Raw genomic sequence first — 25,954 nt, 5'->3', positions numbered from 1 at the left:
GAACCTAGTCACGGGCCAGCCCCTTTCTCTTAGAATAAAGGTAGGAGCGGGTCCCCTTCCCAAATTGGATAATCAGATAATCGGATAACTCCGAATCACGAACCACTTTCCACGAAAGGAACTCTTGACTATTTCTGAAGACTCTCCCTTGTGGCTAAGGAGTAGCCACCCTGCACCAGCAGGCACCATCTAAGCGCTTGCGGTTTGCTGTAAGTCTCTCCTACGGATCAAGACTGCCCAGCTCGACGAGACCCGAGTTCCCTGCCATCTCTGACCTTTTACCTCCCTCATCAGCTCAGCTGAGAGTCGTAGGTGTGACGAGACCTGCGGGACCGGCTATCTTCAGAACCTGCACGACGCTTATCTAGCACGCCCACCGAGGGACCCTCGCTTGAGTGCACCTAGGGTTTGAGAAGCCCTAACCCTGAGCAGCTCCAGCATCGAAGTCTGTCTCCCCAGCATTCACGAGATCTGCGTGGGGGCCCTTCCGCTCCTTGCTGTTCACCGCGTTGTTCGACCACTTGCCGACCGGCTTGTGGCCCTCTTCACGACGCACCACGATTGTTTCATCACGAGTCTGGTTGCTCCAGACTGGCTCTTGCTCCCCTTCAACAGAGGAGTACCACGGACCCTCCTGGTCCACTCCCGACGCCATCTTGACTCCCCCGCCTGGGTGGCCACTGCCAAGACCCGCTGCCCCTTCCTGGGCCCAGCATCATCGACAGCAGACACCTTCGTGGGACAGCTCGCCCTCCATCCTGGTCGCCGCCGCGCCTCCTGGTCCGAGGAACAGCCGAGTCCGACGTCACCCACTCACCTGGTCGAGGTGACTTCAGCCGGTACCCTCCTGGTACCCACACGATCGCTGGCTAGCGGTTGAGAACTGAGTCCGCTCTGCTTTCAGGTTTTCCTTCACCACCGATCCAGGCTTGGATCGCTCTGAACATCGTCACTGGTCGCCTGCCAGCAACTTCTTCTTTCAGGCTCCTGAGACTACACGAGGACTCCCGACATCTTGACGAACTTCACGCAGCCGCAGCCTCCGGGCTAGGTAACTCGAGCATCTCGGTGCTCCATCGCAGGTTCGCTCTACAAGTGTCCAGTTCCTTTTTCGTTTAGTCCCACTGATCGGATCACTCCGGAATCAGTATCTCCAGACTCTAACCATTCGCATTTCACTGTTAGTGTAGATGGTTTCTCGTGCCCCTCGGGCATTTGTGTAAATTGTGCAACTGAAGTATTTTCCTAAGAGTTTTGTAGTGTGCTTAGCTCCCTGACTCATAAAGAGCCAGGGTAGTCTTGTCATAAATAAATATCCTTTTATTTTCATAACAACTTGTGTGGTGTCCTTTCACTTGGTGTTCAAGGGGTATATGTGATGGTAAACAGCTGGCTTAACACGCCCTCTAGAGTTTAGCCTAAGACTGCTCGTATCCACGCTACTAGGATAGCTGGTCTAAAAGGTTGACTTACAACCAATCCTCAATAAGGGTCGTTTGGAATGATACACAGTGATCACTAGAATAGTGAGCACTACATATCAGGCCAACTTCTCACATTGGTGAGCAGCGGTTGGGATTTGAGCTTGCTGTTGTTTTACCACACACGTATCCTAAGAATATCGCAGTGAAAGATCACATAAGTACCCAGGTACATATAACTTAACTTAGAATACTCCGAGTTCTACTGAACCGGCTGTTGTAGTGTAACAGGGCTTAGCACACCCTGACTACAACTCTTAGCAAGGGATCAGTAGGTAAACCCATAGTGTAGGTAGGTGCAACACTTACACCTCACTAGAAAAGCATGTCGGTCCACGGAGAGTCTGCAGGGACTCCCCTAGTGGTCAGTGACCCTCCACAGGTCGTGTCACGGTATGCAACTCTTAGCTTCAAGGAGATGAGACAACTGTGTGCCTCCAGGAAGCTAAACCAGGGTTCTAACCCTACCATCGCAATACTGATAGGTCTCTTAGAGGCGTACGATGCTAGGAGGTCCTCTAACCCAGGTCCCCCCAGTGCAGATGGGAACATGCCTCCCTTAGAGGGAACCCTCGGTGACCCAGACCTCGACCTCCACACAGAGGAGGAGGACGAGGACGAGTTATCGGGAGACGAGGCAGACAAAGGTCCAGTGGTAGTCGGCAGGCTTACAAGGACCAACTTAAGCAGGCATGAGAATGGAACTGGGGGAGCCCCGGGCCCACGCTCAAGCAGGCTTAACCTTGGGAACGGACGAGCTAGGTCTCTCTCCAGAGGCTCTGGCAGATCGGTTCATACACATGTCTCTCAGGCACCTTCTCAGAGAGGAATGACTTCCCCTCAGAGGAGGGAGCATGAAGCGAAGATGCGGGAGGTCAATCTGAGGATCGAGCGGGAAGAACTTGCCCTCGCCAAAGAAAGACTTGCCTTAGCCCGAGAGCAGAAATTAAGTGGGTTAGATCCCACTGGTGGCAGCGTTCTCAATAGAGAGAAAGACAGGGGTATAGACACTAGACACCTGAGTAAAATAGTGCCCCCCTTTAAACAAGGGGACGACATCCACAAGTGGATAACTGCCTTGGAGAGGGCCTGCACTGTCCAGTGCGTCCCCCCAAGTCAGTGGGCAGCTATACTGTGGCTTTCCTTTGAAGGTAAAGGAAGGGACAAGCTCCTCACTACAAGAGCTGAGGATGCTAACAACTACCAAGTCCTGAAGAACACACTGATTGATGGGTTCGGCTTAACCACGGAACAGTACCGGGTGCTGTTCCGAGACACCCAGAAAATTCAGTCTCCGGATTGGGCTGACTTTGTCGATTGTGCCACTAAGGCTTTGGAAGGCTGGTTGCTGGGTAGCAAGGTTACTGATTACACAGGATTGTACAATCTTATCATGCGAGAACAGATTTTAAACAACTGTCAGAACCAATTGTTGCATCAGCACCTTGTCGACTCGGATCTGACCTCTCCCCAAGAATTGGGAAAGAAGGCAGACAGATGGGTCAGAACAAGGGTCAAGCAGAACCAGAATCAGAACCAGGGTGGTCAGAAGAAAGCAGACCAAAAGGGTAACAAGAACGAACAAAATGACCAGAAGTCTTCGACAGGTCCCCAACAAACCAAAGAGGGTGGGGGTCAGGCTTCACAGAAGAAGAAGACTCAAGAAGGCCAGTCCAAAAGGTGGTGCCAATACTGTAAAAGTAAGACTCACTGGTTTAGTGAGTGCACCAAGAAAGGAGGGCAAACTCCTACCACTGCAGCCCCTAAGGCACCTGCGCCCCCTAGTACAGTCAGCAGTGGTAGTGCGCCTCCCAAGGCATTAGTTGGGTTAACCTTGGGAACCGAGGGGAGTGACGACTTAGTCGGCACGCTCACTCAGGCCGTCCTTGTCTGTACAGGGGATATGGATATGTCCCCTGATGCCAGTCCCAATACTTTGGGCAAATACAGACAGACACCTTTGATAAATGGAAGAGTGGCCCAGGCCTACAGGGACACGTGTGCCAGTGTCACCATGGTGACGCCTAACTTCGTGGACCCTGGACAGATCATGCTAGGTACCAGTTACCTAGTGACCAATGCCAGCAACGTCACTACCAATCACAGTATGGCAGTTGTTGATTTCTCCTGGGGAGGGGTAAGTGGCCCGAAAAAGGTTGTGGTTAGTTCAGACCTCCCCGTAGAATGTCTGTTGGGCAATGATTTGGAAACGTCACAATGGTCAGAAGTGGAGCAGAGGACTCACATGGAGATGTTAGGCTTGCCAGCACATGTCCTTGCTGTGACCAGGTCACAGGCCAAAAGATGCCCCACTGAACAGGTGCTGGATCCTGGAAGAACGGACCAGACACCTTCCAAGAAAAGGAGCAGTAAGGGTAAGGCTTCGCCTTCCCCCTTGCCCCAGGTCGTGGATCAAGTCTCCGAGGAGGCTGACCTTAAAGAACTGAGGGAAACTGAGCCGCAAGAGCTTGAACCTGGTCAGGTTGAGTTTCTGGGCTCAGGGGGACCCTCCAGGGAAGACCTGGGGAAGGCACAGTTAGACTGCCCCTCACTTGAACCCCTCAGACAGCAGGCCGCTGCTGAGGCTGCAGGGAACGCCACGGGTACCCACAAAGTGTACTGGGACGATGGACTCCTGTACTCTGAGGCAAGAGACCCCAAACCTGGTGCGACCAGGAGGCTGGTCATCCCCTTGTCTCTGAGAGGTTTCCTTCTCACCTTGGCCCACGAGATTCCCCTTGCAGGTCACTTAGGCCAGAATAAGACTTGGGACAGAATTGTTCCACACTTTCACTGGCCCCACATGTCCGAAGATACGAAGGAGTTTTGCCGCTCCTGTGTCACTTGCCAAGCCAGTGGTAAGTCAGGTGGCACGACAAAGGCCCCCCTCATACCACTACCAGTGGTGGGGGTACCCTTTGAACGAGTGGGGATCGACATTGTCGGACCAATGGAACCCCAGACAGCATCAGGGCACAAGTTTATACTGGTGGTGGTGGACCACGCCACCAGGTATCCTGAAGCTATTCCCCTTAGGACCACTACGGCACCTGTGGTGGCACGGGCCCTACTTGGAGTGTTCTCCAGAGTGGGCTTCCCTAAGGAGGTCGTCTCAGACAGAGGTGCAAACTTCATGTCGGGATATCTGACTGCTATGTGGAAGGAATGTGGTGTCAACTACAAGTTCACCACACCCTATCACCCACAATGCAATGGGCTGGTTGAGAGATTCAACCGGACCCTAAAAGGGATGATTCACGGACTACCTGAAAAGCTTCGGCGGAGATGGGATGTCCTGATACCCTGCCTCTTGTTCGCCTACAGAGAGGTCCCGCAGAAGGGGGTTGGCTACAGCCCTTTTGAGCTTCTGTTCGGACATCCTGTAAGGGGACCCCTTTGTTTGGTAAAGGAAGGATGGGAGAGACCTCTCAGAAAGCCGGCATCAAACATTGTGGACTATGTGCTCGGTCTCCGCTCGCGGATGGCGGAGTACATGGAAAAGGCGTCTAAAAACCTTGAGGCGAGCCAAGAATTACAGAAAGCTTGGCACGACCAAAAGGCTGTCCTGACTGTGTATCAGCCTGGACAGAAGGTGTGGGTGCTGGAGCCAGTGGCCCCAGCAGCACTCAAAGACAAATGGTCTGGGCCCCACACGATCATTGAGCAAAAGGGAGAGGTCACCTACCTGGTAGACCTGGGAACTCCCCGGAGCCCCCACAGGGTGCTCCACGTAAACAGGCTCAAGGCATATGTCGACAGGGAGGGCATGGGCTTGCTCATGGCCACAGATGAGGGACAGGAGGAGGAGAGTGACCCTCTCCCGGACCTGCTCTCTCAGAACCCTGACGATGGATCAGTAGATGGTGTTGTCTTTTGTGGCAGCCTCTCTGGACATCAACAAGAGGATTGTAAACAGGTTCTTCAATCCTTTCGACATATGTTCTCTCTGACACCCAGTCAGACCAAGTGGTGTACCCACGAGGTCGACACTGGGGACAGTCTGCCCGTAAAGAGTAAAATCTATCGGCAACCTGATCATGTCAGAGACTGCATCAAGACAGAGGTGCAGAAAATGTTGGAGCTGGGAGTCATTGAACCCTCGGACAGCCCCTGGGCTAGTCCCGTAGTGCTCGTGCCGAAACCTCACACCCAGGGCGGTAAGAAAGAGATGAGGTTTTGCGTGGACTACAGAGGTCTCAATGCGGTCACTAAGACCGACGCCCACCCGATACCAAGAGCAGACGAACTTATCGACCGGTTGGCCTCGGCCAACTACTTAAGTACGTTTGACCTGACAGCTGGGTATTGGCAAATCAGGTTAGCTGAGGAGGCCAAGCCCAAAACAGCATTTTCTACCCCGGGTGGGCATTATCAGTTCGTGGTAATGCCCTTTGGTTTGAAAAATGCACCTGCCACCTTCCAAAGGCTGGTGAATCGAGTTCTCACTGGGTTGGACGACTTCTGTGCGGCGTATCTGGACGATATCGCTGTCTTTAGCTCCACCTGGGAGGATCACCTGGTCCACCTGAGGAAAGTGTTAGAGGCCCTGCAGAAGGCAGGCCTCACTATCAAGGCCACCAAGTGCCAGATAGGGCAGACACAGGTTGTATACCTGGGCCACCTTGTAGGTGGAGGCCAGGTTCAACCATTGGAGAGCAAAATACAGGCCATCCAGGACTGGGCTCCTCCAACCACCCAGACTCAGGTTCGAGCTTTCTTGGGCCTGACTGGTTATTACCGGAAATTTGTCAGAAATTATGGATCCATTGTGACCCCGCTAAACGACCTGACAAGTAAAAAGATGCCAAAAAAAGTTCAGTGGACAGCAAGCTGTCAGAAGGCGTTCGATGACCTAAAGCGGGCCATGTGCACAGCACCTATCCTAAAGAGTCCAGACTACTCCAAACCATTCATTGTCCAGACAGACGCTTCGGAGCTGGGTGTGGGAGCTGTTCTATCGCAACTGAATTTTGATGGTCATGACCAGCCCATAGCTTTTATTAGCAGGAGGCTGACCCCCAGAGAGAAGAATTGGTCAGCTATTGAGAGGGAGGCCTTTGCTGTGGTTTGGGCCCTGAAGAAGTTGAGGCCATACTTGTTTGGCACTCACTTCAAGATTCAGACCGACCATAAGCCCCTCTTGTGGCTAAATCAAATGAAGGGTGAAAACCCCAAACTACTTAGGTGGTCCATTTCCCTACAGGGGATGGACTTCACAGTGGAGCATAGACCTGGCACTGATCATGGCAATGCAGATGGGCTCTCCAGGTATTTCCACTTAGAGCAAGAAGACTCACCTGGTCAAGGTTAGCTTATTGTCCCAAAGTTTGGGGGGGGGTCATGTAGGAGAGTAGGGTCTGCAATCCTATGATCACCCAGATTTTTTTGCTTTTGCTTCATTGGTTTACGACTTTCTCCGGCTGTGGGCCTGCCAATCAGACCCACAGCCTAGCTGTTCTCTCTCGAAATTAACACACATGTACGTTAGGTGCATCCACTAATTGGAACTGGGCCACCTTGTCAGTCCCTGTCTCAGCATACCACAGGTATCCAGGGCATCGGTGTACCCAGGGCCTACCAGGGGCTGAAGCATGTATTATGCCCCCCCTGGAATGGCCGCCCAAATCTGACACAACTGGCTGCACGACAGCTGGGGCCACGTGGTGTAATCACCCGTTGCTGTAGGTGTAGTATTCCTACACCTAAACCCTAAAAATGGACACATGGATTCCTATCAGTCACTCCTATAGCAGGCCTTATCCATCCTGAAGGCAGAGTGCAGGGAATCATGTGGGACGGTGCTCTGGCGCGAGCTGAGCCCGTCGACGGCTTGCGGAACCAAACCCTAATAGCCGTTCCATGGTGACGCGGGCCAACTACTTTTAAGGCATTATAATCCTCGCGGTTATCTGCTAACTTTGGCATCGCATCACCTATACATGTCGAGTAAGGTGTCATACGAATGGGAATACGAACCCCTCGCCAGTCCTGGTGACGGGGTTAGCATTCCCCCCTTTTAGAGGGGCACGACATGGAAGTAACCTTGAACCCCGGTTAAAGTTGACTCAAGCCTCAGCATCACAAAATGGATGCTGCCACCAGACACAAGTCTGACCTCCTGCTGCTGGGGGACCTTCCAGCAAGGGGAGCTTGGACAAAGGGTTTCCTGTCGAGGGCGGTGTTAGCACCGTCCCAGACAGGGTTTGTGTATCCCAGGTAGGCAGGGCTGAAAGGAAGGTGACTGCAAGTGGCACCCCGGTGCTCACTGTGCATAGCCCGGCTCAAACCAGTTTCGGGGGCACACCAGCCCCTGAGCTGGCGCGAAGCCGGACAAAGGATAGGGGTGTAACCACCCCCCTCCTGGCTCCACCCATAGGTAGAACCTAGTCACGGGCCAGCCCCTTTCTCTTAGAATAAAGGTAGGAGCGGGTCCCCTTCCCAAATTGGATAATCAGATAATCGGATAACTCCGAATCACGAACCACTTTCCACGAAAGGAACTCTTGACTATTTCTGAAGACTCTCCCTTGTGGCTAAGGAGTAGCCACCCTGCACCAGCAGGCACCATCTAAGCGCTTGCGGTTTGCTGTAAGTCTCTCCTACGGATCAAGACTGCCCAGCTCGACGAGACCCGAGTTCCCTGCCATCTCTGACCTTTTACCTCCCTCATCAGCTCAGCTGAGAGTCGTAGGTGTGACGAGACCTGCGGGACCGGCTATCTTCAGAACCTGCACGACGCTTATCTAGCACGCCCACCGAGGGACCCTCGCTTGAGTGCACCTAGGGTTTGAGAAGCCCTAACCCTGAGCAGCTCCAGCATCGAAGTCTGTCTCCCCAGCATTCACGAGATCTGCGTGGGGGCCCTTCCGCTCCTTGCTGTTCACCGCGTTGTTCGACCACTTGCCGACCGGCTTGTGGCCCTCTTCACGACGCACCACGATTGTTTCATCACGAGTCTGGTTGCTCCAGACTGGCTCTTGCTCCCCTTCAACAGAGGAGTACCACGGACCCTCCTGGTCCACTCCCGACGCCATCTTGACTCCCCCGCCTGGGTGGCCACTGCCAAGACCCGCTGCCCCTTCCTGGGCCCAGCATCATCGACAGCAGACACCTTCGTGGGACAGCTCGCCCTCCATCCTGGTCGCCGCCGCGCCTCCTGGTCCGAGGAACAGCCGAGTCCGACGTCACCCACTCACCTGGTCGAGGTGACTTCAGCCGGTACCCTCCTGGTACCCACACGATCGCTGGCTAGCGGTTGAGAACTGAGTCCGCTCTGCTTTCAGGTTTTCCTTCACCACCGATCCAGGCTTGGATCGCTCTGAACATCGTCACTGGTCGCCTGCCAGCAACTTCTTCTTTCAGGCTCCTGAGACTACACGAGGACTCCCGACATCTTGACGAACTTCACGCAGCCGCAGCCTCCGGGCTAGGTAACTCGAGCATCTCGGTGCTCCATCGCAGGTGCGCTCTACAAGTGTCCAGTTCCTTTTTCGTTTAGTCCCACTGATCGGATCACTCCGGAATCAGTATCTCCAGACTCTAACCATTCGCATTTCACTGTTAGTGTAGATGGTTTCTCGTGCCCCTCGGGCATTTGTGTAAATTGTGCAACTGAAGTATTTTCCTAAGAGTTTTGTAGTGTGCTTAGCTCCCTGACTCATAAAGAGCCAGGGTAGTCTTGTCATAAATAAATATCCTTTTATTTTCATAACAACTTGTGTGGTGTCCTTTCACTTGGTGTTCAAGGGGTATATGTGATGGTAAACAGCTGGCTTAACACGCCCTCTAGAGTTTAGCCTAAGACTGCTCGTATCCACGCTACTAGGATAGCTGGTCTAAAAGGTTGACTTACAACCAATCCTCAATAAGGGTCGTTTGGAATGATACACAGTGATCACTAGAATAGTGAGCACTACATATCAGGCCAACTTCTCACATTGGTGAGCAGCGGTTGGGATTTGAGCTTGCTGTTGTTTTACCACACACGTATCCTAAGAATATCGCAGTGAAAGATCACATAAGTACCCAGGTACATATAACTTAACTTAGAATACTCCGAGTTCTACTGAACCGGCTGTTGTAGTGTAACAGGGCTTAGCACACCCTGACTACAACTCTTAGCAAGGGATCAGTAGGTAAACCCATAGTGTAGGTAGGTGCAACACTTACACCTCACTAGAAAAGCATGTCGGTCCACGGAGAGTCTGCAGGGACTCCCCTAGTGGTCAGTGACCCTCCACAGGTCGTGTCACGGTATGCAACTCTTAGCTTCAAGGAGATGAGACAACTGTGTGCCTCCAGGAAGCTAAACCAGGGTTCTAACCCTACCATCGCAATACTGATAGGTCTCTTAGAGGCGTACGATGCTAGGAGGTCCTCTAACCCAGGTCCCCCCAGTGCAGATGGGAACATGCCTCCCTTAGAGGGAACCCTCGGTGACCCAGACCTCGACCTCCACACAGAGGAGGAGGACGAGGACGAGTTATCGGGAGACGAGGCAGACAAAGGTCCAGTGGTAGTCGGCAGGCTTACAAGGACCAACTTAAGCAGGCATGAGAATGGAACTGGGGGAGCCCCGGGCCCACGCTCAAGCAGGCTTAACCTTGGGAACGGACGAGCTAGGTCTCTCTCCAGAGGCTCTGGCAGATCGGTTCATACACATGTCTCTCAGGCACCTTCTCAGAGAGGAATGACTTCCCCTCAGAGGAGGGAGCATGAAGCGAAGATGCGGGAGGTCAATCTGAGGATCGAGCGGGAAGAACTTGCCCTCGCCAAAGAAAGACTTGCCTTAGCCCGAGAGCAGAAATTAAGTGGGTTAGATCCCACTGGTGGCAGCGTTCTCAATAGAGAGAAAGACAGGGGTATAGACACTAGACACCTGAGTAAAATAGTGCCCCCCTTTAAACAAGGGGACGACATCCACAAGTGGATAACTGCCTTGGAGAGGGCCTGCACTGTCCAGTGCGTCCCCCCAAGTCAGTGGGCAGCTATACTGTGGCTTTCCTTTGAAGGTAAAGGAAGGGACAAGCTCCTCACTACAAGAGCTGAGGATGCTAACAACTACCAAGTCCTGAAGAACACACTGATTGATGGGTTCGGCTTAACCACGGAACAGTACCGGGTGCTGTTCCGAGACACCCAGAAAATTCAGTCTCCGGATTGGGCTGACTTTGTCGATTGTGCCACTAAGGCTTTGGAAGGCTGGTTGCTGGGTAGCAAGGTTACTGATTACACAGGATTGTACAATCTTATCATGCGAGAACAGATTTTAAACAACTGTCAGAACCAATTGTTGCATCAGCACCTTGTCGACTCGGATCTGACCTCTCCCCAAGAATTGGGAAAGAAGGCAGACAGATGGGTCAGAACAAGGGTCAAGCAGAACCAGAATCAGAACCAGGGTGGTCAGAAGAAAGCAGACCAAAAGGGTAACAAGAACGAACAAAATGACCAGAAGTCTTCGACAGGTCCCCAACAAACCAAAGAGGGTGGGGGTCAGGCTTCACAGAAGAAGAAGACTCAAGAAGGCCAGTCCAAAAGGTGGTGCCAATACTGTAAAAGTAAGACTCACTGGTTTAGTGAGTGCACCAAGAAAGGAGGGCAAACTCCTACCACTGCAGCCCCTAAGGCACCTGCGCCCCCTAGTACAGTCAGCAGTGGTAGTGCGCCTCCCAAGGCATTAGTTGGGTTAACCTTGGGAACCGAGGGGAGTGACGACTTAGTCGGCACGCTCACTCAGGCCGTCCTTGTCTGTACAGGGGATATGGATATGTCCCCTGATGCCAGTCCCAATACTTTGGGCAAATACAGACAGACACCTTTGATAAATGGAAGAGTGGCCCAGGCCTACAGGGACACGTGTGCCAGTGTCACCATGGTGACGCCTAACTTCGTGGACCCTGGACAGATCATGCTAGGTACCAGTTACCTAGTGACCAATGCCAGCAACGTCACTACCAATCACAGTATGGCAGTTGTTGATTTCTCCTGGGGAGGGGTAAGTGGCCCGAAAAAGGTTGTGGTTAGTTCAGACCTCCCCGTAGAATGTCTGTTGGGCAATGATTTGGAAACGTCACAATGGTCAGAAGTGGAGCAGAGGACTCACATGGAGATGTTAGGCTTGCCAGCACATGTCCTTGCTGTGACCAGGTCACAGGCCAAAAGATGCCCCACTGAACAGGTGCTGGATCCTGGAAGAACGGACCAGACACCTTCCAAGAAAAGGAGCAGTAAGGGTAAGGCTTCGCCTTCCCCCTTGCCCCAGGTCGTGGATCAAGTCTCCGAGGAGGCTGACCTTAAAGAACTGAGGGAAACTGAGCCGCAAGAGCTTGAACCTGGTCAGGTTGAGTTTCTGGGCTCAGGGGGACCCTCCAGGGAAGACCTGGGGAAGGCACAGTTAGACTGCCCCTCACTTGAACCCCTCAGACAGCAGGCCGCTGCTGAGGCTGCAGGGAACGCCACGGGTACCCACAAAGTGTACTGGGACGATGGACTCCTGTACTCTGAGGCAAGAGACCCCAAACCTGGTGCGACCAGGAGGCTGGTCATCCCCTTGTCTCTGAGAGGTTTCCTTCTCACCTTGGCCCACGAGATTCCCCTTGCAGGTCACTTAGGCCAGAATAAGACTTGGGACAGAATTGTTCCACACTTTCACTGGCCCCACATGTCCGAAGATACGAAGGAGTTTTGCCGCTCCTGTGTCACTTGCCAAGCCAGTGGTAAGTCAGGTGGCACGACAAAGGCCCCCCTCATACCACTACCAGTGGTGGGGGTACCCTTTGAACGAGTGGGGATCGACATTGTCGGACCAATGGAACCCCAGACAGCATCAGGGCACAAGTTTATACTGGTGGTGGTGGACCACGCCACCAGGTATCCTGAAGCTATTCCCCTTAGGACCACTACGGCACCTGTGGTGGCACGGGCCCTACTTGGAGTGTTCTCCAGAGTGGGCTTCCCTAAGGAGGTCGTCTCAGACAGAGGTGCAAACTTCATGTCGGGATATCTGACTGCTATGTGGAAGGAATGTGGTGTCAACTACAAGTTCACCACACCCTATCACCCACAATGCAATGGGCTGGTTGAGAGATTCAACCGGACCCTAAAAGGGATGATTCACGGACTACCTGAAAAGCTTCGGCGGAGATGGGATGTCCTGATACCCTGCCTCTTGTTCGCCTACAGAGAGGTCCCGCAGAAGGGGGTTGGCTACAGCCCTTTTGAGCTTCTGTTCGGACATCCTGTAAGGGGACCCCTTTGTTTGGTAAAGGAAGGATGGGAGAGACCTCTCAGAAAGCCGGCATCAAACATTGTGGACTATGTGCTCGGTCTCCGCTCGCGGATGGCGGAGTACATGGAAAAGGCGTCTAAAAACCTTGAGGCGAGCCAAGAATTACAGAAAGCTTGGCACGACCAAAAGGCTGTCCTGACTGTGTATCAGCCTGGACAGAAGGTGTGGGTGCTGGAGCCAGTGGCCCCAGCAGCACTCAAAGACAAATGGTCTGGGCCCCACACGATCATTGAGCAAAAGGGAGAGGTCACCTACCTGGTAGACCTGGGAACTCCCCGGAGCCCCCACAGGGTGCTCCACGTAAACAGGCTCAAGGCATATGTCGACAGGGAGGGCATGGGCTTGCTCATGGCCACAGATGAGGGACAGGAGGAGGAGAGTGACCCTCTCCCGGACCTGCTCTCTCAGAACCCTGACGATGGATCAGTAGATGGTGTTGTCTTTTGTGGCAGCCTCTCTGGACATCAACAAGAGGATTGTAAACAGGTTCTTCAATCCTTTCGACATATGTTCTCTCTGACACCCAGTCAGACCAAGTGGTGTACCCACGAGGTCGACACTGGGGACAGTCTGCCCGTAAAGAGTAAAATCTATCGGCAACCTGATCATGTCAGAGACTGCATCAAGACAGAGGTGCAGAAAATGTTGGAGCTGGGAGTCATTGAACCCTCGGACAGCCCCTGGGCTAGTCCCGTAGTGCTCGTGCCGAAACCTCACACCCAGGGCGGTAAGAAAGAGATGAGGTTTTGCGTGGACTACAGAGGTCTCAATGCGGTCACTAAGACCGACGCCCACCCGATACCAAGAGCAGACGAACTTATCGACCGGTTGGCCTCGGCCAACTACTTAAGTACGTTTGACCTGACAGCTGGGTATTGGCAAATCAGGTTAGCTGAGGAGGCCAAGCCCAAAACAGCATTTTCTACCCCGGGTGGGCATTATCAGTTCGTGGTAATGCCCTTTGGTTTGAAAAATGCACCTGCCACCTTCCAAAGGCTGGTGAATCGAGTTCTCACTGGGTTGGACGACTTCTGTGCGGCGTATCTGGACGATATCGCTGTCTTTAGCTCCACCTGGGAGGATCACCTGGTCCACCTGAGGAAAGTGTTAGAGGCCCTGCAGAAGGCAGGCCTCACTATCAAGGCCACCAAGTGCCAGATAGGGCAGACACAGGTTGTATACCTGGGCCACCTTGTAGGTGGAGGCCAGGTTCAACCATTGGAGAGCAAAATACAGGCCATCCAGGACTGGGCTCCTCCAACCACCCAGACTCAGGTTCGAGCTTTCTTGGGCCTGACTGGTTATTACCGGAAATTTGTCAGAAATTATGGATCCATTGTGACCCCGCTAAACGACCTGACAAGTAAAAAGATGCCAAAAAAAGTTCAGTGGACAGCAAGCTGTCAGAAGGCGTTCGATGACCTAAAGCGGGCCATGTGCACAGCACCTATCCTAAAGAGTCCAGACTACTCCAAACCATTCATTGTCCAGACAGACGCTTCGGAGCTGGGTGTGGGAGCTGTTCTATCGCAACTGAATTTTGATGGTCATGACCAGCCCATAGCTTTTATTAGCAGGAGGCTGACCCCCAGAGAGAAGAATTGGTCAGCTATTGAGAGGGAGGCCTTTGCTGTGGTTTGGGCCCTGAAGAAGTTGAGGCCATACTTGTTTGGCACTCACTTCAAGATTCAGACCGACCATAAGCCCCTCTTGTGGCTAAATCAAATGAAGGGTGAAAACCCCAAACTACTTAGGTGGTCCATTTCCCTACAGGGGATGGACTTCACAGTGGAGCATAGACCTGGCACTGATCATGGCAATGCAGATGGGCTCTCCAGGTATTTCCACTTAGAGCAAGAAGACTCACCTGGTCAAGGTTAGCTTATTGTCCCAAAGTTTGGGGGGGGGTCATGTAGGAGAGTAGGGTCTGCAATCCTATGATCACCCAGATTTTTTTGCTTTTGCTTCATTGGTTTACGACTTTCTCCGGCTGTGGGCCTGCCAATCAGACCCACAGCCTAGCTGTTCTCTCTCGAAATTAACACACATGTACGTTAGGTGCATCCACTAATTGGAACTGGGCCACCTTGTCAGTCCCTGTCTCAGCATACCACAGGTATCCAGGGCATCGGTGTACCCAGGGCCTACCAGGGGCTGAAGCATGTATTATGCCCCCCCTGGAATGGCCGCCCAAATCTGACACAACTGGCTGCACGACAGCTGGGGCCACGTGGTGTAATCACCCGTTGCTGTAGGTGTAGTATTCCTACACCTAAACCCTAAAAATGGACACATGGATTCCTATCAGTCACTCCTATAGCAGGCCTTATCCATCCTGAAGGCAGAGTGCAGGGAATCATGTGGGACGGTGCTCTGGCGCGAGCTGAGCCCGTCGACGGCTTGCGGAACCAAACCCTAATAGCCGTTCCATGGTGACGCGGGCCAACTACTTTTAAGGCATTATAATCCTCGCGGTTATCTGCTAACTTTGGCATCGCATCACCTATACATGTCGAGTAAGGTGTCATACGAATGGGAATACGAACCCCTCGCCAGTCCTGGTGACGGGGTTAGCATTCCCCCCTTTTAGAGGGGCACGACATGGAAGTAACCTTGAACCCCGGTTAAAGTTGACTCAAGCCTCAGCATCACAAAATGGATGCTGCCACCAGACACAAGTCTGACCTCCTGCTGCTGGGGGACCTTCCAGCAAGGGGAGCTTGGACAAAGGGTTTCCTGTCGAGGGCGGTGTTAGCACCGTCCCAGACAGGGTTTGTGTATCCCAGGTAGGCAGGGCTGAAAGGAAGGTGACTGCAAGTGGCACCCCGGTGCTCACTGTGCATAGCCCGGCTCAAACCAGTTTCGGGGGCACACCAGCCCCTGAGCTGGCGCGAAGCCGGACAAAGGATAGGGGTGTAACCACCCCCCTCCTGGCTCCACCCATAGGTAGAACCTAGTCACGGGCCAGCCCCTTTCTCTTAGAATAAAGGTAGGAGCGGGTCCCCTTCCCAAATTGGATAATCAGATAATCGGATAACTCCGAATCACGAACCACTTTCCACGAAAGGAACTCTTGACTATTTCTGAAGACTCTCCCTTGTGGCTAAGGAGTAGCCACCCTGCACCAGCAGGCACCATCTAAGCGCTTGCGGTTTGCTGTAAGTCTCTCCTACGGATCAAGACTGCCCAGCTCGACGAGACCCGAGTTCCCTGCCATCTCTGACCTTTTACCTCCCTCATCAGCTCAGCTGAGAGTCGTAGGTGTGACGAGACCTGCGGGACCGGCTATCTTCAGAACCTGCACGACGCTTATCTAGCACGCCCACCGAGGGACCCTCGAGTGAGTGCACCTAGGGTTTGAGAAGCCCTAACCCTGAGCAGCTCCAGCATCGAAGTCTGTCTCCCCAGCATTCACGAGATCTGCGTGGGGGCCCTTCCGCTCCTTGCTGTTCACCGCGTTGTTCGACCACTTGCCGGCCGGCTTGTGGCCCTCTTCACGACGCACCACGATTGTTTCATCACGAGTCTGGTTGCTCCAGACTGGCTCTTGCTCCCCTTCAACAGAGGAGTACCACGGACCCTCCTGGTCCACTCCCGACGCCATCTTGACTCCCCCGCCTGGGTGGCCACTGCCAAGACCCACTGCCCCTTCCTGGGCCCAGCATCATCGACAGCAGACACCTTCGTGGGACAGCTCGCCCTCCATCCTGGTCGCCGCCGCGCCTCCTGGTCCGAGGAACAGCCGAGTCCGACGTCACCCACTCACCTGGTCGAGGTGACTTCAGCCGGTACCCTCCTGGTACCCACACGATCGCTGGCTAGCGGTTGAGAACTGAGTCCCCTCTGCTTTCAGGTTTTCCTTCACCACCGATCCAGGCTTGGATCGCTCTGAACATCGTCACTGGTCGCCTGCCAGCAACTTCTTCTTTCAGGCTCCTGAGACTACACGAGGACTCCCGACATCTTGACGAACTTCACGCAGCCGCAGCCTCCGGGCTAGGTAACTCGAGCATCTCGGTGCTCCATCGCAGGTTCGCTCTACAAGTGTCCAGTTCCTTTTTCGTTTAGTCCCACTGATCGGATCACTCCGGAATCAGTATCTCCAGACTCTAACCATTCGCATTTCACTGTTAGTGTAGATGGTTTCTCGTGCCCCTCGGGCATTTGTGTAAATTGTGCAACTGAAGTATTTTCCTAAGAGTTTTGTAGTGTGCTTAGCTCCCTGACTCATAAAGAGCCAGGGTAGTCTTGTCATAAATAAATATCCTTTTATTTTCATAACAACTTGTGTGGTGTCCTTTCACTTGGTGTTCAAGGGGTATATGTGATGGTAAACAGCTGGCTTAACACGCCCTCTAGAGTTTAGCCTAAGACTGCTCGTATCCACGCTACTAGGATAGCTGGTCTAAAAGGTTGACTTACAACCAATCATCAATAAGGGTCGTTTGGAATGATACACAGTGATCACTAGAATAGTGAGCACTACATATCAGGCCAACTTCTCACACTGTAGGTTGGGGAAAGAAGAGGAGGCGGCTAGGTTGGTCAACACCCTTATTCATTAGTGAAGTGTGGGTGTCTCCCAGTTTGGGAAGTGGGGCCCTCACACACCCATTTTGTTGTCATGCTTCATCATAGGGCTTGCTCCTTGTCAGGCCAGCGCTACAATGCCTGACGGGCACCCTATGAGGAGCTCTTTGTCAGAGATCTTTTTCCCAGCATCCCTCAGCACCATCACAGCATCAGCACAGCACCACCACCAGCGCAGGCCTACCACCGCACCAGCGAAGCCCCATCTCAGTACCAGCTCCGCATCACCAGAGTACCAGCACTACACCATCTGAGGACCACCAAAGCATTACTCAGTGCAACCCCCACCTCAGCAGATTTTACCACCAGCCCAGCAACACCACCAGCCCAGCAACACCACCAGCCCAGCAACACCACCAGCCCAGCAACACCACCAGCCCAGCAACACCACCAGCCCAGCAACACCACCTCCCCAGCAACACCACCTCCCCAGCAACACCACCTCCCCAGCAACACCACCTCCCCACCAATGCAACATCAGCACAGTTCCATCTTGGCCTCAGCAAAGCACCACCTTTGCATAAGTGCACCACCACAAGGGAAGTCCAACCTCAGCAGCAATTTAGCACCCACGCAGCACCACTTCAGTATCACCTCAGCACATTTTATTATAACTTTTCAACATGCTGCACAGCAGCCACAATGCTCTACAGCGTAGTTTAAACACATTGCCAAAGCCATTCGCTCTGGCAAGACATCTATAAGGTCCCAAAGGCGAGACCTATTGGCTATGCCAATGCTTGTTATATTTGACCCCAGCCTAACACTGACTTTGTATGTAGGTGAAGGACTGTCCATTGACAGGAGGGCCCGGATATAGAGGGACGCACCAAGCGTGCCCTCATTTGTTTAGAAGTGGACCTCCGTCCCTGTCACAGGTTTAGTATGTAGAGTGATGGTGGCAGCTTACTGAGATATGTGAATTAGTAGTTGTTGCCAGATCTTTTGTATCTGTCACAGAAGTGGAGGCCTGGTGGCCCACTCATGTAAAATTCTGATTCGGGATACACCTTAATCCAGGTCCTAGCGTTCCAGCAACCCAGTGCATGTTTGCAAGTAGTATGTGGCCTGCATGGTGCAAACATGTAAGTATGCATAAACTAGAGTTTTGGAGGCCTATGGGCTCCTCTTTGAAAGCCTCTTGCATGTTAATGTGCACAAGATGGAGGTTTGATTATTTTCTCAGACAGCGGAAGTGTATTGCTGACATTCCTGGAGCTGGGGGGATGAGACGTAGAGAGTCCAGGAGGAGAAGCCGAGAGGGCTGCCTTCAGAAATTTGATTGTCTGTTAGCTGCAAGGAGCTGTTGATAATTTTTCCTGAACACTGCAGTTTCGTATATGTTGGTGATGAAGGGTAATTGGTGAGATTTACATACTGGGACTAAGACAGTTTCATTGAGTGCACAAATTCTGAAACCGCCTTGGTAGCCCTGCAGCTGTGCTTGAAGCCTGACCTACCTTATCTTATACCACTTTATTGGAAGGTGGGGGCGATGACTAGCGCCAGTAGATATTGTTACTTGCATGTCATAGTGTGTAGTATTTTAGATTTTAGTGTTTTAACGCTTTGTTTAAAAGACAAGCATCAATCAATTACTGCACCCCCACGCTGTTGGCTGTCCGTTGGCCAGTCTTGTTGTGTTTGGCCCGGCTTTTGGCTGTCTGTTCTGGGGCCTGTTTTGTTGTTGCTTTTGGCTCCGTACGGTTTCATCCCGCGCCTTCTCTGTCCGCCTTTTGTCATTCGTTTGGGCTTGCTTCATTAGGGCCTCCTGGTCTCGGTGGAGGGGTGGGTTTTTCAGCTCTCCCGGTGTCTCTCTGTCCCGGGCTGGTTCTTGCTGCTCGTGGTTGCCTCTTTCTTGGGTGGTTCCTTCCACTCGTCTGGGTTTTTGGGTTTGCCCTGCTTCGCTGGCTTCCCGATCTGGTCCGTTGCTTTTCTTGTGAGTTTTCCATGAAGCCGCTTGGCTTAGGTATGTGCTCACTTCGTTAATCATGTGGCGAGGTAGACTTACGAGGAGGTCATGCCCCGGTTACTTACCGGTAATCTTCATTACTCAGAGTATAGTCTTCCTCGCCACATGAGTTCCCATCCATCCCTCCCTCACTGTATTGCTATCGGCCACATGTTTTTGCTTAGTAGTTCTCAGGCTGAGGGTTGGGCCGGCCCTCCTCTTATAGAGGTCAAGGGTGATACGGGTCGGCCATGTCGGGAAGGGATGGGAGCTTAACTTTTGCTTTGGAGGGTTCTGGTGTGGAGCTTAAGCCCCAAGTATGACGCCCATGAGGGATTTGTTAAATGGGAGATGTGGTTACCCCCGGTTCAAGCACCTCAGTCAAGACGTTTGTCTTGACTGCCACAGAGGGCAGCTGAAGGTCCAGATCCTCAGCTGTCCGCCCCACCCCCTGCCACAGAGGGTAGCTGAAGGCCCAGAACCTCAGCTGCCCCCCCCCCCCCCCCAATCGCCCCCAAGTCCTAGCCCATAGCAATAGGGCACAGTCTCTGACTTGGAAGGAATGCCTCCAGTTGGTGCCAGAGTCTGCATCGGGGGATGCTCATCGGGCTCCGTGTGGGAGTTGGGGATGAGTATGTGAACGGCTGAGGACATCAGCAGTGGAGCCAGTGCAGGCGAAGGTTGAGGTGGTTTGACCTTAGTCGGTCTAGATCTGTCCTTGAATCCAAGAGGCTTGATTGGCGCCAGGAGTAAGCCTACTAGTGGAAAACCAGTGGGAACCCTTCCCAAACCTGTTGGGCCCGAGGGTGTGCCAGCGGGGACTGGCCACCCACATATGAGGTGCATGGCCTCATATGCAGGCGTTACCTTGTATCTTTTTGGATGAATCAAATGGATGGGGCAAAGTCGAAGACCTCTTTGACTTATTTTTCTTATGTTTGTGGGACTTACCTGAACACCTGGATTACTTTGACTGCGATAACGAGCACTTGGGATGGCTCCGCGACTGATCCCGAGACCATCCTCTTGACCGGAATCAAGACCGTTGCAGTGTCGAGCAGTGTTGGAAAACCACTCTCACACTAGAAGGGGTGGTGGTGGTCTTCCGGACACACTGTGGTAGCTTGGCTCGAGTGGTCAGGAATCAGGCTCCGTGCTAAGCATACAACATACCCAAACAATAACCATGCGTGCATCCGTTCCAAAAACGACTCTACACCGTAAAAATTATGAAAATAACTTTCTTTATCTGCTTTTTCTCTTAGTTGCTGATTGGAGAAAATAAATAACAATCACAATATACAAACTTTTTAGAAAGTGCAGGACAAATAAATACTGGCTTAATGATTCAATAAATAGGGGTGATCATAAATACTGAAGGCATAAATAAAAGTGCAATACAGACAGGCAATTAAATATTCTGAGGCAATAAATACTGTAACCAATAAATATTGTGCATCAATAAATACTGTGGACCAATAAATACAGTGGAACAATAAATAGGTTAAATACAATAAATACAGTGCCCCTAATAAATACTTAAAAGCTGACAGTGACACTCATGGATTCAGATCACTTTTGAATTCCTAAGGGCTGATTTGGCCCAGGCACAGCTTGTGGGGATGTGGAAGGCTTGGGGGTGTCTACTCCCTGGCTTGGTCAAGGCTGAGGCCTAAACTGAGGTAGATAAAGGGGGAAAATACCAGAGACCTGGCTCTCTCTCTCCACACAACTTCTCTAGTTTAGTCCCAGTTCACCCCTGGCACAGTCAGGTTGGTTCCAGCACCTCCCTAGCCCCTTAGAGCAGTCTCTCAGGTCTCCACAGGGCCTTAGGCGCCCTCTACTCCACTTACTGCCCTTTTTCTGATGCTCCGACGCCGCTGGAGTCGGGTCGATGCCGTGAGGCGGTTCCAGCTCGATGTCGGCGGCCTCGGCACAATGTCAGTTCTTTGACGACGCCGGCAGGCGGCTCCGGTCTCGATGTCAGCGGCCTCGGGCAGTCTTACTCGATGTCGACTTCGGGCGGCTCCGGTCCGATGACGACCTCGGCTTTGACGTCGGCCGGCCTTGCCTCGATGTCGACTTCCGGCGGCTCCGGAGTGCGATCCTCCCTCCCGACCTCCGGTGCTCCTCACAGGTTTCCGGCGACTCCGGAGTGCGACCTCCACTCCCGACCTCCGGCACGATTCTCACAGGTTCCGGCGACTCCGGAGTGCGATCCTCACTCCCGACCTCCGTTACCCTTCACCTCGGTCTCCGACGACTCCGGAGGGCGGACTTCACTCCTCCGATGACGCCGCTCACTCGACCTCGGGTGACTTCCTCCTCGACCTCTGGTATTCCTCACGACCTCTGACGGCGCCCTCTCTCGACCTCTGGCGGCTCCGGGTACGACGTCTGCTTTTCCAGTCAGTGCCGCTTCTCCACCTCGGGCTCCAGGTCTTAGGCTACTCGACGTCGGACTTCAGGGAAACCAGCTTCCAGGTCAGGATCTTGCTGTTCTCTTGTTTCTAAGGCCTGTTCCTGCTGTCCAGGTCCTCAGGACGGTTTTTCTGACTTCTTCCCACACAGGGCTCTAGGCTGGGCTCCGTCAGTAGGGACTAGCATCAAGGGTGGGTTTATGGACCCCACTCCAGGCACAAGTTTCCACCCCTGCTGCTTCACTCCTTCCTCCTTCAGTTCTGTGCTCCTCTCTCTTCACCAGTCAGGTGCCAACTGCCAGCTCCAACTGCCAACTCTCTGTCTTAGCTTCCCAACATTCTAAACCGCCTCCAACTGTCACAGGGTTCTGGAATGTTCTGGAAGGTGCTAGCAGGTTCCAGTGGATGCTGATGATGTCACAGGTGGCCACCATTTTGTGCTCCAGGCCCTCAGACAGAAGTTTCAGGGGTAGGTAAAATGGCTCCCTGAATCTGCCTCAACATGAAAAATGAAAACAAATGAGGGAAAAAGGGCCAAGTCCTACAAGCAGCAAGTAGCTTGAAGGACTGCTCCTTCAAGGGCTTGCGTGCAGGACACGACAATCGATGCATGTCTTGGTGTCGTGGAGCACTCAAGACACCACAGGCAGACTAGGTGTGGATTCGTCAGACATTTGCAGGTTTTAGGTGTCGCAGGGCTTGAAACCAGCCTTCCTCGCAGACATTCCTGCCACACCAGGAGACAATTGCTATGCAAACAAATGATGGGCGGAATGCTGAATAAATCATACGTTCACCCCCAGTCAAGAGATCTGGGTTAAATCCATTGTTCTTTTGCTCACCATGCCACCCCAGTTTAGACCTGGCCATATGCAAATCAGTCTTGACCCTGTGTCTCATGGGAACAGTCCAGACCGAACTGCCAAGCCAGGTCCTCCCTGGACCGGAAACAAGCATCCTGGGACCGGTTTCTATGTATTACCCTTCATCAGCCAGGCTAGCTTGAATCCAGTGGCACAGTGAGCAAGGGACCCACATCTGTGACTGGGGGTGAGTGTCTGTAAAGTTTCAGTGCTCCGCCCATCTCCTTGCGTTTGCTTTTTTGCCCTAAGTTAGCATGGTATGCCCAGACGTGGGTCCCTTGCTCTCTTTGCCACGATCTCCTTGTGTTTACACCAGGAGACAATGTCTCAAAAAATCTTTGACTAAAGGTAAAAAAAACATCAGTCAAAAAATGGCTGGGGGGTAGCTCTTCTCTGAATCTGCGCTGACTGGTGCAGAAAGAATAGAACTAATATCCGCGCGCTGGGGTGGTATCTATAGAGGCACTGCGCACATGACTTCCGATGCAGACAACGCCACGTACCAGCATGCAGGGATCCTGCTCATGAAAAATTTCCAGATCCAGTTTGATGCTAGGGGAATATTCTGAGGTAAGAAATCTGCAGCTAGAAGTCTTCATCGGATGCAAAAAATCTGTTTTGGTAGAATCTGCAATTTATGCAGCAGATGATGGATTATGTGGCAAATGCAGCAGATCTATATGTGGACAATAAAAGGTTTTAGGGCCTTTCTGTTTTCGATCTGTAACTTGTTTTTATGTTTTACTTTACTATTAAATTCATATTCATTTTTAAAGTAAAGAACTATACATTGACATTATAAAGTGTTATCTACTGTGCTGTAATGATTCTTAGTCTAAGCCTGGACTGTTAGCCCTTGCTGGGAACCATATTCTTAGACTTGGCTCTTTTGCTAGCGAAGAGCTGAATTGCAATAGCATGCAAGTCTGCAGTGGGGCCTGTTATGGAGACTTGGCTGAGAGATGTCACCATGTGGGCCAGAGCGGAGGAGAGGGTGTTGCTTATGGAAGACTCTAAGGAGGTGAGACTATGCTCAGTAGCTGGATTGTAGATGGAGGTGTTGGAGGCCTGGGAACATCATGAGGGTGAAGAGAGGACAGGGACTGATGACCAGAACGGCCCTGGCGATGGGCAGTGGCCCAGGAGATAGGGAAGCAGCGAGTCCACATTAGGAGACGATTGCCTATGATAATATGCCCCCTCGGCTATCACAGTCTCACTGACTGTTCATCCCCTCCCCTCTGAAGTGGTGAGGTAACCCATGCACATTGTAGCATTTTCGGCCAGCTGGTATCTTCTTGGCTGTACGTCCTCTGATGCTAATCACTACTGGCAGCTTACACGCATCCTGAAACAGTTATTCTTGCTTTCTCTTTTAGTTTGTTTCTGTGTTTTCCCCTTCCCTTCTTCCTGACCCAAGGCATTATAGACCACACAGTCCTGCGATACATGCCTATAATGTGTTGCTTAAATGGCCTTCCTGAGGTAATGTCCTGAATTTTGAATGTTTGTTATTTCAAATTGATGCAGCGACTTCCTCCCATTCCCCAGCAAAGGGAACTTTTCTTCTTGTGGTTCTGAGCTGCAAGAGAGGCTATGTTCATTGGGAAGGGGGTGGCTAAAGGTGTTTCTGTTTATTTAACTACTCTGTTTTGTGCAGGGACTGGGTTGACAAACCCAGGTTAGTGAGTCCATCCAACTGCAGAGGTCAGCTAGCCACTCCTTGTTACCAGTCAGACTTGTGCTTGCAGTTTCTCTGCATTCTGCCAAAACTCTGGCCAAAGACCTGCCCTTTCCATTGCTACACTTTTCCACTGTCTGGAGAGGGAAAGTATGTATCAGGTGCTCCTATTACCATGGCATACAAGCTACTGAAGCTAAGCACCTTTCCGTTTTATTTGTACGCAGTGAACAGATCCGCAATGCCTGGGATGACACGAAATCTGTGGCTCATAATTTGTCAGAAATGGGCTTGGCTGTAGATCCAAACCAGACACAGTCCACCAGAAAAGGAAAGGTATGTAGCCATTTTTTTGTGTATCTGTTTTGTGGGGCCGAAATAAGCACCGGTACAAGGCATAAACCTTGTCGGCAGTGGGGGTGGCAAATAGAAAAGACTTCAGATGTCTTATGTGCCAGACTACAGTGCTATGTCTTACTCCTCTGATTTATTGTGGGCTTGTTGCAGACCTGTCTGATTGCCCATTCTGCCAATAACAGGGTCTCTCAAGAGACGGGGAGCCAGGCAGCTTTGAGATAAGTTAACTCCAGAGACGATAAATGGAGTGAGGTAAGAATAGGAGACAGAGGGACTCTAGTATATTGACATTCGGGCAGGAAATACTGGCCATTGGAACAATGTACTTGATAACAACAGAAATGGGGAGCTCTCCCAACTATAGGGAGACAAGGAGATGAGTTGATAAGAACCTAGATGGGAGCAATACCTGTACAGGAAATAAGTTGCAAACCCTGTACTACAAACCACATTTCACTTAATAAGGATCCATCGCTGATGCTACACAGCTCTGCCGTAGATGATAGTTTAGATGGCGAGCCATGTGACTGGACACCCAACTCCCTTATTTGCAAGGATAATCCATGGCCTAATTCTTACTTTCACTGGAGGGCCTTGAGAACCAGCCACCTAGTGGCCTACGAAACACCTCTTACTCAGCACTTTGGGCTGAGGTTAAGCTGATTATGTATCCTTTGTGCATACTGTGTATTTTATTTTTTTAGCAGAGTTTTGCTAAGATTTGGTCGAGAGGGGGTGATTTGTGGTAAGTGTGAAAAAAAAAACGATGCTGTAGAGCAGTGGGTGGAAGTGCATGTGATGCAAGAGCCCATAATCTGGTCTTTCTGAATGATTTTTTAGACTTGTGCTAGACTAGATAAAGTTGTGTGTTCTTGTTCTAAACTTTTTGTAAAATATACCTAGAAGTACAATATCTGCAGCAGTTCAAATTATTACATAATAAAAGTTACCAGATACATTGTGCTCAAGATCGCAAATCATTGTGAGTCTGCATTTTAAGAAATGGAAATGATGCCTTGTCTGTGAGGTTGTCTAACTATATTTTCCCAGCCTATAGTTCTTGAAGCCTCTGTTTACGAACAGTAATGTCTTTTCTATTACTGCAGATGCTGCAGATGGATGTGGACTTGAAATCAGGACAAAGTCAACTTGTCCGAAAGCCCTACGTTTTAAAAGGTCTGTGGCCTGTTTGGCACTTACACGCCTGCATTTATCTTGTGCGTTAAGGATTCTTCCCAGAGGTCGCTGATGTAAAGTGTCTGAGTGCGTGTGGGGGAGGAGGAGTGAAGGGGGTCTATTTCAGTTTTTTTCCTCGCTCTGT

The 25,954-nt window shown here is 51.8% G+C and overlaps 1 protein-coding gene across 1 annotated transcript in view; it reads left to right on the top strand.

Moving 5' to 3' along the window:
• Nucleotides 1–25,954, top strand: part of NOP16 (NOP16 nucleolar protein) — an 81,772-nt gene that overhangs the window by 13,141 nt on the left and 42,677 nt on the right. Inside the window, exons 2-3 of the mRNA XM_085618280.1 lie at nt 24,504–24,612; nt 25,740–25,809. Coding sequence (XP_085474406.1) covers nt 24,504–24,612; nt 25,740–25,809 — 179 coding nt within the window. The remainder of the gene's footprint in view (nt 1–24,503; nt 24,613–25,739; nt 25,810–25,954) is intronic.

This window comes from Triturus cristatus, chromosome 7, assembly GCF_964204655.1.
Source record: "Triturus cristatus chromosome 7, aTriCri1.1, whole genome shotgun sequence".
Taxonomy (NCBI): Eukaryota; Metazoa; Chordata; class Amphibia; order Caudata; family Salamandridae; genus Triturus; species Triturus cristatus.
Note: the sequence above shows the minus strand (reverse complement) of the source record. Positions and strands in the feature narration are given on the sequence as shown.